The sequence below is a fragment of the Bufo gargarizans genome, chromosome 1 (assembly GCF_014858855.1).
Source record: "Bufo gargarizans isolate SCDJY-AF-19 chromosome 1, ASM1485885v1, whole genome shotgun sequence".
NCBI classification, from domain to species: Eukaryota; Metazoa; Chordata; class Amphibia; order Anura; family Bufonidae; genus Bufo; species Bufo gargarizans.
Window position 1 is genome coordinate 432,899,252 of NC_058080.1, and position 12,488 is coordinate 432,911,739.

The following is a 12,488-nucleotide window of genomic DNA, read 5'->3' on the forward strand; positions in this document are numbered from 1 at the left end:
TTTTTTTTTTTTTTACGCATTTAATTGATACATTTGTCTAAAATTTGCTCCAAAAACATAACACCACTTAGACCAGAATTCTGGCGCAAAAAAAATTGTAAACCTGACTCTTTTTTTCCATACAGATGTGCTCTACTCTCACAACAACCCACTTTTTGGAGCAGAATATAATTTTTATTATATATTGTTTACAGGAAAATGTGTGTTATTATTTAACATGCATTACACTTTTTACAGCGTGACAGCTACAGCAGCCAGCATAGGAGCTGCCGGGGTACCTCAAGCCGGCCTGGTTACCATGGTGATCGTCTTAAGTGCTGTGGGGCTTCCAGCGGACGATGTCACTCTTATCATCGCTGTGGACTGGCTCCTGTAAGTGTATAATATTATATGTAAGATACTGGTAAAAGGCTGCATCTTTATTTCTAATTTATTAAGGATTGGAACACAAAATGCAAACCAAAATAGAAGACAGATTATATAAAAATATGTAAAAACAGAAGGAAAGCAGTTGTGTTCCCCTGGCAACCAGTCATTTTATAACTGCACGAAAAGAACACATAATGTGGAAGGAGATGCATGTGAAGACGATATATTTCTTGAGTTAATTGTTAAATGTTACATCCTTGACCTGTAGATTGCAGATGGTGTATTATCACACAGTTTATGGCCCAGCTATTACAGAATTACAGTCTCAGTTAATTGCACTCAGTATAATTACTTGAGATAAAAAAAAAGGTCATCAGATCATTATGACCCCTCATAACCTTTCTCCACAGTTTATAAAATTGATATTTATGATGGAGCACAGCAGAGGCCACATAAATAATAAAGGGATGTTGTGGTAATCCATTGTCAGTACAGTCTAAAACGTCACAATAGCAATATACAATGCATCTATGCATAAAGCAGCATGCACATACTCATTCATAGCTGTATAGAACAGCTCCAAGGCACATGCCTGTTCTATACTAACAACCAGAGGACATAAGAGGTGGCTGGGGACAGATAATGCGGGGTGGCGATGGATGGGAGCTACTGCACATGCGCGCCAGCTCCTGCAACACCGGCTACCAATACCGTGTGAATGAGCCCTAAGCCTGGAAACACTTTGAGGCAGATGTTTGAAGGGTAAGTGCACACAGTGCGTATTATGCACGGATAATCTGCACAGGTTTTCATGCGGAAAATCCGCAGCATAATAAAGTACCTGCTAAATTGATGATTGTAGAGATTTTAAAATCCACAGCACGTCAATTGTTTGAGGTGAGGGTGAGATATGGAGCAAATCTGGAGCAAAATCGGAGACAAAAATCCGCACGTAATAAGTGCAGATTTTGGTGCCCATTTTGTGTGGAAACGCCGCAAAAACCACATGAAAATCTATGCGGAAAATCTTCATAGACTACAATGCCATGTGCATACACCCTTAGGGCTCATGCACACAACCGTGCCGTTTTTTGTGGATCCGCAAAAAACGGATGCCATCCGTGTGCCTTCCGCAATTTGCTGAACGGAACAGTAGGCCCATTATAGAAATGCCTCATAATTTTTGCGGTGCCACGGAACGGAGCAACGGATGCGGACAGCACACAGAGTGCTGTCCGCATCTTTTGCGGACCCATTGAAGTGAATGGTTCCGTATACGGACCGTATAAAGAATCAAAATATGGCCCGTATACGGAGCGCAAAAAACTTTCGTGTGCATGGGACCTTAGGCCTCTTTCCCATGAGCAATACGGATTGTGTGAGGATCTGTTCTGGGAAAAACTGATGGTTTTGCACTCAAGCAATCTGGGTTGTATCCGGATTGCATGCATTTTTTACATACGTGAATCAAAACTGAACAATAGAAATCTAGCAACCATCAGTAAAAAATGCATTGCATCCAAATTTCTTCAATTTTTCACCCAAGCCCCATTCACTTCTATGGAGCCAGAGCAACGTGAAAAACGCACAATATAGAACATGCTGCGATTTCTCCTGAACGCAGAGATGATGCGTGAAAAACAACTTTTATGTGTGCAGACCCATTGAGATGAATGGGTCAGGATTCAGTCTGAACACTATGCATTCGCTACACACATCGCATCCGGAGGGAAAACTCATTAGTGTGAAAGAGCCCTAGTATAGGTTTATTTTGCACCAGAAAATTTGCTCTTGTTTATCAAAACTAACAGTAAGGCCTCTTGCACACGTTTACGTTCCGTTTTTTACGTTCCGTATAAGAACTGTTTACGGAACCATTCATTTCAATGGGTCCGCAAAAAAACAACTGAATGTACTCCGTATGCATTCCGTTTTCCGTATTTCCGTTTTTCCGTTCCGTTCAAAGATAGAACATGTCCGATTATTGTCCGCATAACGGACAAGGATAGTACTGTTCTATTAGGGGCCAGATGTTCCGGTCCACAAAAAACGGAATGCACTCGGATGTCATCCGTATTTTTTGCAGATCCGTTTTTGGGCGGACCGCAAAACACTAAAAAAGCCATACGGTCGTGTGCAATAGACCTAATACTGTCTTTGTAGCCTGTAGCATCCAATCACAGCACAGCTTTCATTTCTTAAACTGATCTGGAAAATGAAATCACGGCTCAATGTACCTGCACTATTGTTATTTAGTTTCAAATTTATGAACCAGTATGTATTTGGATTGTTAAGTGCATTTAAAGCGGTGATTTGTTTAAAATAAAAATAGAGTATTTCTTTTTTAAGACAGTCTGAAGGAAAGATGCAAGACAATGCTCCACAAGGCTTTATAATATCAGAATTTTACACCACCTTGGAGCTGTTATAGTTTTGGACCACAAGATGTGCTAAAATCTGTCTAGAAGTCACAAAGTAGGACCAAATAGTTGACGGAAAAGTTGACTTTCAGACAGTCATGTCTAGCATATTGCGAATGGGCACAAATTCTGGCACATTCAATTAGTATATCATCACAAATTCTGCCGCAAATAAAGTAAGATTCTAGGCACACATACAGTCAGGTCCATAAATATTAGGACACCGACACAATTCTAACATTTCTGGCTCTATACACCACCACAATGGATTTGAAATGAAACAAGATGTCCTTTAACTGACATCTGCAGACTGTCAGCTTTAGGCCCCATGCACACGGCCGTGTTTCACAGCCGTGTGCGGGCCGTGGAACCGCGGCCTGGATCCCTCCTGAGAGCAGGAGCGCACGGCGTCACTGGTTGCTATGACGCCGTGCGCTCCCTGCTGCCGGCACAGTACAGTAATACACTGGTATAGATCATACCAGTGTATTACTGTATTGCGGCGGCAGCAGGGAGCGCACGGCGTCATAGCAACCAGTGACGCCGTGCGCTCCTGCTCTCAGGAGGGATCCAGGCCGCGGTTCCACGGCCCGCACACGGCTGTGAAACACGGCCGTGTGCATGGGGCCTTGATTTGAGGGTATTTATATCCAAATCAGGTGAACGGTGTAGAAATTACAACAGTTTGCATATGTGCCTCCCACTTGTTAAGAAACCAAAAGTAATGGGACAGAATAATAATCATAAATCAAACTTTCTCTTTTTAATACTTGGTTGCAAATCCTTTGCAGTCAATTACAGCCTGAAGTCTGGAACACATAGACATCACCAGACGCTGGGTTTCATCCCTGTTGATGCTCTGCCAGGCCTCCACTGCAACTGTCTTCAGTTCCTGCTTGTTCTTGGGGCATTTTCCCTTCAGTTTTGTCCTCAGCAAGTGAAATGCATGATCAATCGGATTCGGGTCAGGTGATTGACTTGGCCATTGCATAACATTCCACTTCTTTCACATGATTTGGATGTAAATACCCTCAAATTAAGGGCGAGTGTGCGAGTGTGCAAATAGCGGGCCGTAGGTCAGCTGCATCGGATTGCGGACCCATTCACTTTAATGGGTCCGCGATCCGCCCGTTCCGCTAAAAGATAGGACATGTTCTATCTTTTTGTGGAATGGAGGTACGGGACGTAACCCCACGGAAGCACTCCGTAGTGGTTCCGAGGGGTCCTGTCCCGTGCGGCCATTCCGTGATTCCGGATTTGCGGACCCATTGAAGTGAATGGGTCCGCATCCGTGATGCGGAATGCACACGGAACTGTGGCTGTGTATTGCGGCCCACGATTTGCGGGCCGCAATACGGCCACAGATCACACACGTTCGTGTGAACTCGGCCTAAAGCTGACAGTCTGCAGTTAAAGCACATCTTGTTCGTTTTATTTCAAATCCATTGTGGTGGTGTATAGAGCCAGAAATGTTAGAATTGTGTAGATGTCCCAATATTTATGGACCTGACTGTACATTAGTATATCTCCCCTCATGTTCTGTATAGAGCATCTAGGAGTCCTACTTTTCTATTTATCTGAGCCTAGAAGTTCGGGGATCCATTACAAAGCAGAGCACGGGGAGTTTTCAGGCTTATTGTGGGGGAGGGAAAGTTAGTTCACAGGTAAGAATAACATTGTTGGAATCTGTGTCTCTTCAGTTCTCCGCACATTATAGTTGTTGAGGGTGCATTTTCTTTAATGACTTACATGCATTAACTCACTGAATGCAGTCACATCGGATGTTGAATAATGCACTGTTTGTGCGTACATTCCTATACCTTACGTTTAGTTATTAACATTGAGGTGCCATAGCCAGCCGGTGACTGCTCTGTTATACAGCAATATAGCTCTGATCACTAATATTTAACTTCTCAGATGCCATGGTCATTTACAATCACGGTATCTGAAGGGTCATTTACTGGGATGCTCCCAGTGACCCCACCCCACCATCCGATGCCGGAGCCGTTCAGTTGCTTTGGTAGTCTATGGTATAAGTTATTTAACAATCACGTGTTCAAGTCACTTAGAGAGGCTAAAAATCAAGTTATGAAAAGGAATTAAAAGTTTTTAAAAGTATAGAAATCTAAACATAATTGGTATCGCTGCATCTGAAAATACCCAAACTATCAAAATATTAAATTATTTATCCAATATAGTGAATACCATCATGGAAAAAAAATGTTACTTCGCCTCCCACCCAAAAAAAAAGAAATAAAAAGTGATCAAACAGTAATAATACATACCTAGAACTACAGCTTGCCATTATACAGCTCTGTAAACAGAAATCTAAAAACGCTATGGGTGTCAGAATATGACAATGCAAAGACATTTTTCCAAAGTTTTTTTTAACCACTTATGCCAGGGCGGTAGGCTGTTATCTGTGGACCTGTGGTGCTGCAGATCTCTGTGACTGCACTGTTAAGCCTCATTCACATGTCAGTGTTTCACGGACGTGTGCTGTACGTGTTCTCTACGGACAGCACACGTCCCTATTCATTTTAAGCTACATGTTTTTCTCTGCGTCCGTTCAGTTTTTTTGGCTGATCGGATGGTTACCCATGCATTTCTATGGAGCCGTTAAAATTGCGGTGTAGTCAACCATTTATTTTCCGAGTCCGCTGTCCGTGTTTCCCATCCTCAAAAAAAGTATTGCATGTCCTAGTCTTGTCCGCAAAAATAGTTTTGCGGACCCATTGAAGTCAATAGGACCGCAAAAAAATGCAGATGAAAAACGGAAGCCATCTGTATATCATCCGCATCCATTTTTTTGCGGATGTTTGCTGGGAATCCTGTCACACGGAGTCACACAGAAACACAACCTACAAAATTTGCGGACAAATGGAACGGATGTGGATGTAAAAAAAAACAGGAACACAGATCCGCTATTTGCGGACCGCAAAAAACATCTGTCGTGTGCATGTAGCCTAAATGTGTGTATTCAGACATCAGTGTTTTAGCATAGTCTGTGGGTTTTCAGCACGGATGCATGCTCTATTTCGTGTGTTCCTATTTGTGTTCACGGATCCATCACGTCGATTATAGTCTATGGATCCGTGAAAACCACGGAGGCAACACGGATGCCATCCGTGTTGCATTCGTGTTTCACAGATCATTAGGAAGAGATGCTTTGAAAATTATTTTCAGCTGTTCAGTGTCAGTGAAACACGGATGCAACACGGACAGCAAAAACGGACACACGGACCCAACACGGATCCTTCATGGACAGCTTCACGGATGCATCACTGACCACCTGCTCATGGATTTCAGCATGGACACAGAGGTGTGAATGAGGCTCAGGCTACATGCATACACGACTGTATGTGTTTTGCGGTGCGCAAAAAAAACTGATTACTTTACGTATGGCATCCGTTTTTTTGCGGATCCATTGTAATAATGCCTATCCTTGTCCGCAAACTAGAAAAAAATAGGACATGCACAATTTTTTTTGCGGAGGAACGGACATACTGATGCGGACAGCACACAGTGTTCCTGATGTCAAACATGTCCTGTGTAAAATAAACACTTTTTCCAGTCATAAAAAAAAAACAAAAAAAACATTTTCCTCCTTTGTCTTTCGTACATAATAAAAAAAACTTAGTTATTAGTTTTAGCGTTAGTTCAGGCGGTCTTTTGTCTGGGTATACAAGTCAGTATGCGTATTTTCTTACATAAAAAGTTAATATTCTTTAGTATTATTAGTGTACAGCGGACTTTTGCTTACATCATGTAACTGCATTTACATCTTTTTGTGTGCGCTCGCCGTTCTTTTTATTTGAATTTTTTTTATTTATTATGTGTTACTTTTAGTAATAGTAAAGCAGTCTTTTGTGCAAGACTTTTACACACAGGTATTTTCTTCCATAAAATATTGGCATGGCAGTCTTTTGCATACATTATATAACCATCTATACGTCTTTTGTGTGTATTTACACATACATCTTTTATTCTTTTTTCATTAACAAAAGTATACATATAGGTCTTTTGAGAGCATAATATACTGTATCTGCATATATTCCTTCTTTCATAAAAAATAAGAATATGGCTTTATTACTTTTACTTATAGTTATGGGTCTTTTGTGTGTTTCATATACACACATATGGATGTTCTTTTTCATAAAAAAGCACACAAACCTATTTTTACATATATTTGTACACATCTATGTTTGAATGAATTTTGGTAATTTGTATAAAATTTCAGTGCTGAAGAGGCATTTGCCTTTCCTTGTTCCACCAGTGAGGAAAGTAGTGTGGAAGAGGTTGTTTCTGAGTATGAACCTTTTGAAAGCAATGACACAGTAAGGGTGGGTTCACATCACCTTTATGGATTCCGTTTTTGTTTTCCGTTATAACATGGTTATAACGGAAAATAAAGGAATCCATAAGACCGAAGTCAAAATGGAAGCCTTTAAGAGGCATTCCGTTTTGGTTCTTCATAATACAAGTCTATGGGTAGCATAACGGATCCATCCTAGTTTACATTATGCAGTCCAGTCCTACATAACTGAAACCAGGACGGATCCGTTATTCTGCCCATAGACTTGTATTATGACGGAAGTCAAAATGGAAGCCTTTAAAAGGCATTCCGTTTGGCTTTCAGTCATAATAGCAGTCTATGGGAATCATAACGGATCCGTTTGGTTTCCGTTAGGCAGAACGGAAAATAAGCCCTGACGGCAGGACTTTGTTTTCCGTCTTACATAATGCGAACCAGACGGATCCATTATGATTCCCATAGACTTCTATTATGACAGATCAAAACGGAATGCCTCTCAAAGGCTTCCGTTTTGACTTCCGTTTTATAGATTCCGTTATTTTCCGTTATAACCATGTTATAACGGAAAACAAAAGCAGAATCCATAACAGTAATGTGAACCCGCCCTAAGGCTGCATTCACATAACAGGCAACATTTATTTTTCTTCACTTAATTTCATTCAGTTTTCCTCTCCTAGTTCGGCGCACTCTCTTGAAGTAAAAAAAATAGTCGTATTTATTCATGTATTTTTACAGCAGTTTCATTTAATCTCCAATATATTTATGCTAGCAGTGTAAAATTGTACATTCAGATGAATGACGAATTGACACTTCTCAAGTTTCATCTGTGAGATAGAGGATGTGGGTATATTGCTTAAGAGAAATGTTTTGTCATGAAAACTTTTGTAACGGAAAATAAATATTTTTTTCATAATTTTCAGTTTTTTTACAGTGCTGCCCATAATTATTCATACCCCTGGCAAATTTTGACTTAAAGTTACTTTTATTCAACCAGCAAGTAATTTTTTGACGGGAAATGACATAGGTGTCTCCCAAAGGATAATAAGACGATGTACAAGAGGCATTATTGTGGAAAAAAAAGATAATAAGACAATGTACAAGGTCCTTGAAAGGCCGGAAAGGATAACTAAAACAATAAAGTGAAAATTGGGCCGGTCCTTAAGGGGTTAAAAGTGTAGCATGTGACACACTTGTCCTTTGATGGGCACATTGCCATGTTGCTTTCTTGTAACGGAACTCTGTTGGGTTATTGAGTTTGGTTAACAATTACTCAAATATTTCTGTTCTCTAGGGATCGATTTAGGACCATGGTAAATGTTCTTGGTGATGCTTATGGAACCGGGATAGTAGAGAAGCTCTCCAAGAAAGAATTGGAGCAAATGGATGTCACATCAGAAGTCAACATTGCCAACCCTTTTGCTATTGAGCCAAGTGTACTGAAAAATGAAGACGACGGTGAGATAAAAAAATCTTATATTAATGGAGGATTTGCAGTAGATAAGTCAGATAACATATCTTTCACTCAGACATCGCAGTTCTGAATGAGCAGGAGAGCTGAGCGCATATGGACTTTATGGAACACTGAGTGTACGATAGAGGCGACAAAGTGAGATTTTCCTCTTCCATATTTGGACTCATACTTTTTTTTTTTGTACTCTTACCAGCAGGTTAAATGGAAAAGAAAGCTGCAAAATATTTTACTTTTTTATATGGGGACATGAAGTTCCCAACATTTTGGAATGTATTACCAGTTAGCATGTTCTTTACCGGGATCCAGGATCATGACATCTGCGTCAGCAATTTGACTCTTCTGCATTAGCTCTTTTGAAGCACAGTCTCTCATCTTACGTTTGGAGTAGCTCACCACCAATGTAAAATGCAGGTTGCCTTTGATATAACCTAGTCTGTAATCCAGAGGCTGTTCATGTTCACCGCAGATGCTTGTTTGTATCTCCCTATAGTTTTCTCATGGCAGGTAATTGTTGACCACATTGTACATGGTTACTTATTTGCAATATTCACAAGGTTGAGTTTTGCCAATCCTCTTTTGAATAATAGCTTGTAAAGGGACAGTCACAAAAAGCGCCATCACAATATGCGGCCATTTTTACATTATGCCATTTCATACCAGACCAGTTATATTTTAAACCTTGTGCTCCTTTACACAAAAATGCCTTGAAAATTGTCACACGCTACAGCATTTTCTGTACTTTGCGCCCATGTTTTATTTTTTTGTCAGGTAAGAAAGATTCACTCTTACCGCGTCTTCCAGATGATTTTTTGGAACAGAAGGATGGGATTTCTGCCTGTCTATGTGAAGCGATCATGCAATAAAAGGGTATTTAACATACATAATTACTTAGCAAGCATGTAGGGACTGAGGGAACCCACTGTAGAGCATGCCATCTTGGTAGCCAGGGGGATGGGAGATGTATTCTACCAATACTGTTTGGAGTTCTCATTACAATTCAGTGTGCCATATAGCTGTATTACTACACAGAAAGTCACCACCACTGATATCTATTGTACAAGTTAATAAGACATCATGTGAAATACATTGATGGGTATAATAAATGACCCATCACAAGTTTACTGATTATGGTCAGTAGACATAATGTGAAACACGCATGTGAAACCTATTAAAAAAGAAATGATTACTTTAATACATATCTATTGAAAAACATATTAATCTGTATGCACTTTAGGGATCTCAGATGATCAAGACCAGCTGTATTATAAGGATTGTTCCTCTGGTCATGGATTGATTTGTATTGATGATTGCGCTAGAAAATCTGAAATTATTGTGATTACATAGCTGGTCTATACTTCTTTCTTTGAGCTTTTTAATAGTAAGTCGTTTGTCTTTTACACAACAGAGCTGAGAAGTTTTGGACATTTGTTAGAGGAGATGGAATAATTCAGTATTAGTGGGTTGTATACTACTTTGCCTTAGCATGGTAGACATGCCATTGAATCATATTGCCAAATAAAACTAGAATCCTTTATATTAAAAGATCTTTGAAAAGATTTCTTTCTATGCTAGTCTTATGTGAACACCAATCGGTAGAACAGTAGCACACTGTATAAGAAATCCCCTTTATAAACTTACTTTTGTCATTATTGATACTATGTTTTTATGGTTCAGACGGGTAACAAAAGATTTGCTACCTTTAAAAAGTGTTCATCACAACTCAGTCTTGTTGAGTTGCAGGAAGCATCACTGTGAAGTGTAATGTGTCAGGAAAGAGGATTGAAGCCTTGAACATCCAACACTGAAAAGATGAAGCACAGAGGGCACATGCACATTGATTTACTCATGTGACTCTTATTGTGAATATGTGCTTTTTATACTGTCACAAGAGAATTAGTACTATAGTTTATTCTATGAACAGAATATACATTTCAGTAGATTTCTATTATTTAATTCAGCATCATCAACTTTTTTTTGTTTTGTTTAAAAACTGCCCTTTTGTATCCCACGTTGCCTCCAAAAACATGAGAGTTTTCTCTATGAAAACCCTTTAGGTTGTGTCTTCTCCCGATAGTAACTTTTCACCATGACATGTTGCAATTAGATTAGTACTTACACAAAAAAAAAACTGAAAAGCACTAAGGGTACTGGCACACAATCAGGTTTCCTGCTGCAGTTTTGGAAGCCAAAATCAGTAGTGGGTCATAAGAGAAAGTATAAAGGATGAATAGGACTTCTCTATTTTCTTAATTCACTTCTGGTTTTGGCTTCATGCAGAAGCCTGAGAGTGTGGCCGTACCCTAAAAGTATTTATTAGGGGGTCAGAGATGCAAGAAACTGTGTGATTTGACCCCTCTTGGATCCATTGAATAGCTGAGATGACTTATATATGAGCTGGGCAAATCCAACATGCTATTTTTCATGTTATGACATCTGTATTGTGGGTCCTGAGCAATGAAGCCATTTATTATATATTGAAGACCTTTTCTTGAATTTGGATATGAAATACTGTATACATTCTGTGCCAATGGATCTTAGCTATACTTGAATACACTGCTCAGCATTGAAATTGCAACACCAAGAAGGAAAAAGTCATAGAATGATATAAGTCACAGGATCGATAGACATGTTAATGACATGAAAATGCTGAAAAAAAAGGAACTTATTTGTTATCAAGTATGAGCGCCACGCACAGAAATACATGCACTTATATGCCTTGGCATGCTATCAATGAGGTTATTAATGGTTGTCTGAGGAATGTTCTGCCATGCTGAATGTACTTTGTTGCACAAATCATCAAGATCCTCTGTTGGCAGCAACCTTTGCAATTGCTGACTAATGACATCCCAGAGTCCGGAGATGCTGCAGGCCATGGTAGCACATTTAAGCCATGCAGGCTGCTCTCAGTAGCCTGGCATTGACCTGTTGAAAAATGGCTCCTGGGACACTTTGGAGAAATGGCAATACCACTGGTTGCATAACAAAATCAATTTAACTCTAAGTTGAGTACCTGAAATGAAAACTAGAGGGGTTCAACTACAGTTATACCGGTCCACAACATAATCCTGGTAATAGGAATGGGGTGGTGTTCCCTTGTGAAGGCCACTTCATCTCTAGACCAACCTCCAGCTATCATTGCATCCGAGACAAATCGGAACTCATCACTGAAGAGACCTTCATTCCAGCCTCCATTTCCGTCTTGCTGTGCACCATGGTATCCTTTGAGAGTTGTAGCGTAAGAGCAATAGATCACCAACGTATCCCAATGTTGCAACATTCTTTTTAATCAGACGATTATAAGAATGTTGCAGTTCACCTCTGTGTATCTCTTGCTGTCATGCCAGTTCATTGTTGTTCACCCAACCACTAGGACACACAACAGTGAATAGTGCTGACATCAGAGCCCGGGCATGTAGCAAGTGATAAATCAAGGTCTCTCCGTTCAAGGATTTTGTCCCTTTATCAGTTTGGCAATAAAAAGCTGGTCCCAGACAAACAGGTGGCATTGCACACTTATACTACACCACTTTATCCAGTTTATGAGGTTTCATGTGGCTAAAAATCTTTGCTTCCAATCTGGCTTTTATGCCCCTCCCGTGTGCCATAGATTGGAGCTAGGTGCTTGAAAACTTGATCATCATGCTACTGCCTCAATTTGCAGAACCTTACGGCTTGTCCTTCTCGGTGTTGCTATTTCAGTGTTGAGGAGTGTAGCTCACTAACAGCTTTATTATGGCACTGCTATGCAAAATATGAATGGCAAGTTGAAAATCACGATATGCATAATTAATGTCAAATACATTCAGAATGCAAAACAAGTTTATATTGTTTGCATTTTTAGACATAAACCTAAAATGCCTGGGAGGTATGAATAAGATGTCTGTGGTATTGTTATAGCAGAGGACGGTTTGAC

At 39.9% G+C, this 12,488-nt stretch overlaps 1 protein-coding gene across 3 annotated transcripts in view; it reads left to right on the forward strand.

Moving 5' to 3' along the window:
- SLC1A1 (solute carrier family 1 member 1) overlaps positions 1-12,155 on the forward strand; it is a 73,300-nt gene extending 61,145 nt beyond the window's left edge. The window contains exons 11-13 of one of the 3 annotated variants that reach the window (XM_044272032.1): positions 238-372; positions 8,396-8,559; positions 8,769-12,155. In XM_044272032.1, coding sequence (XP_044127967.1) covers positions 238-372; positions 8,396-8,559; positions 8,769-8,776 — 307 coding nt within the window. In that variant the 3' untranslated portion in view covers positions 8,777-12,155. Of the gene's footprint in view, positions 1-237; positions 373-8,395 lie in introns of all 3 variants that reach the window. The other 2 variants (XM_044272041.1, XM_044272024.1) reach the window with 2 other exon arrangements.
- Positions 12,156-12,488: the final 333 nt, after the last annotated feature.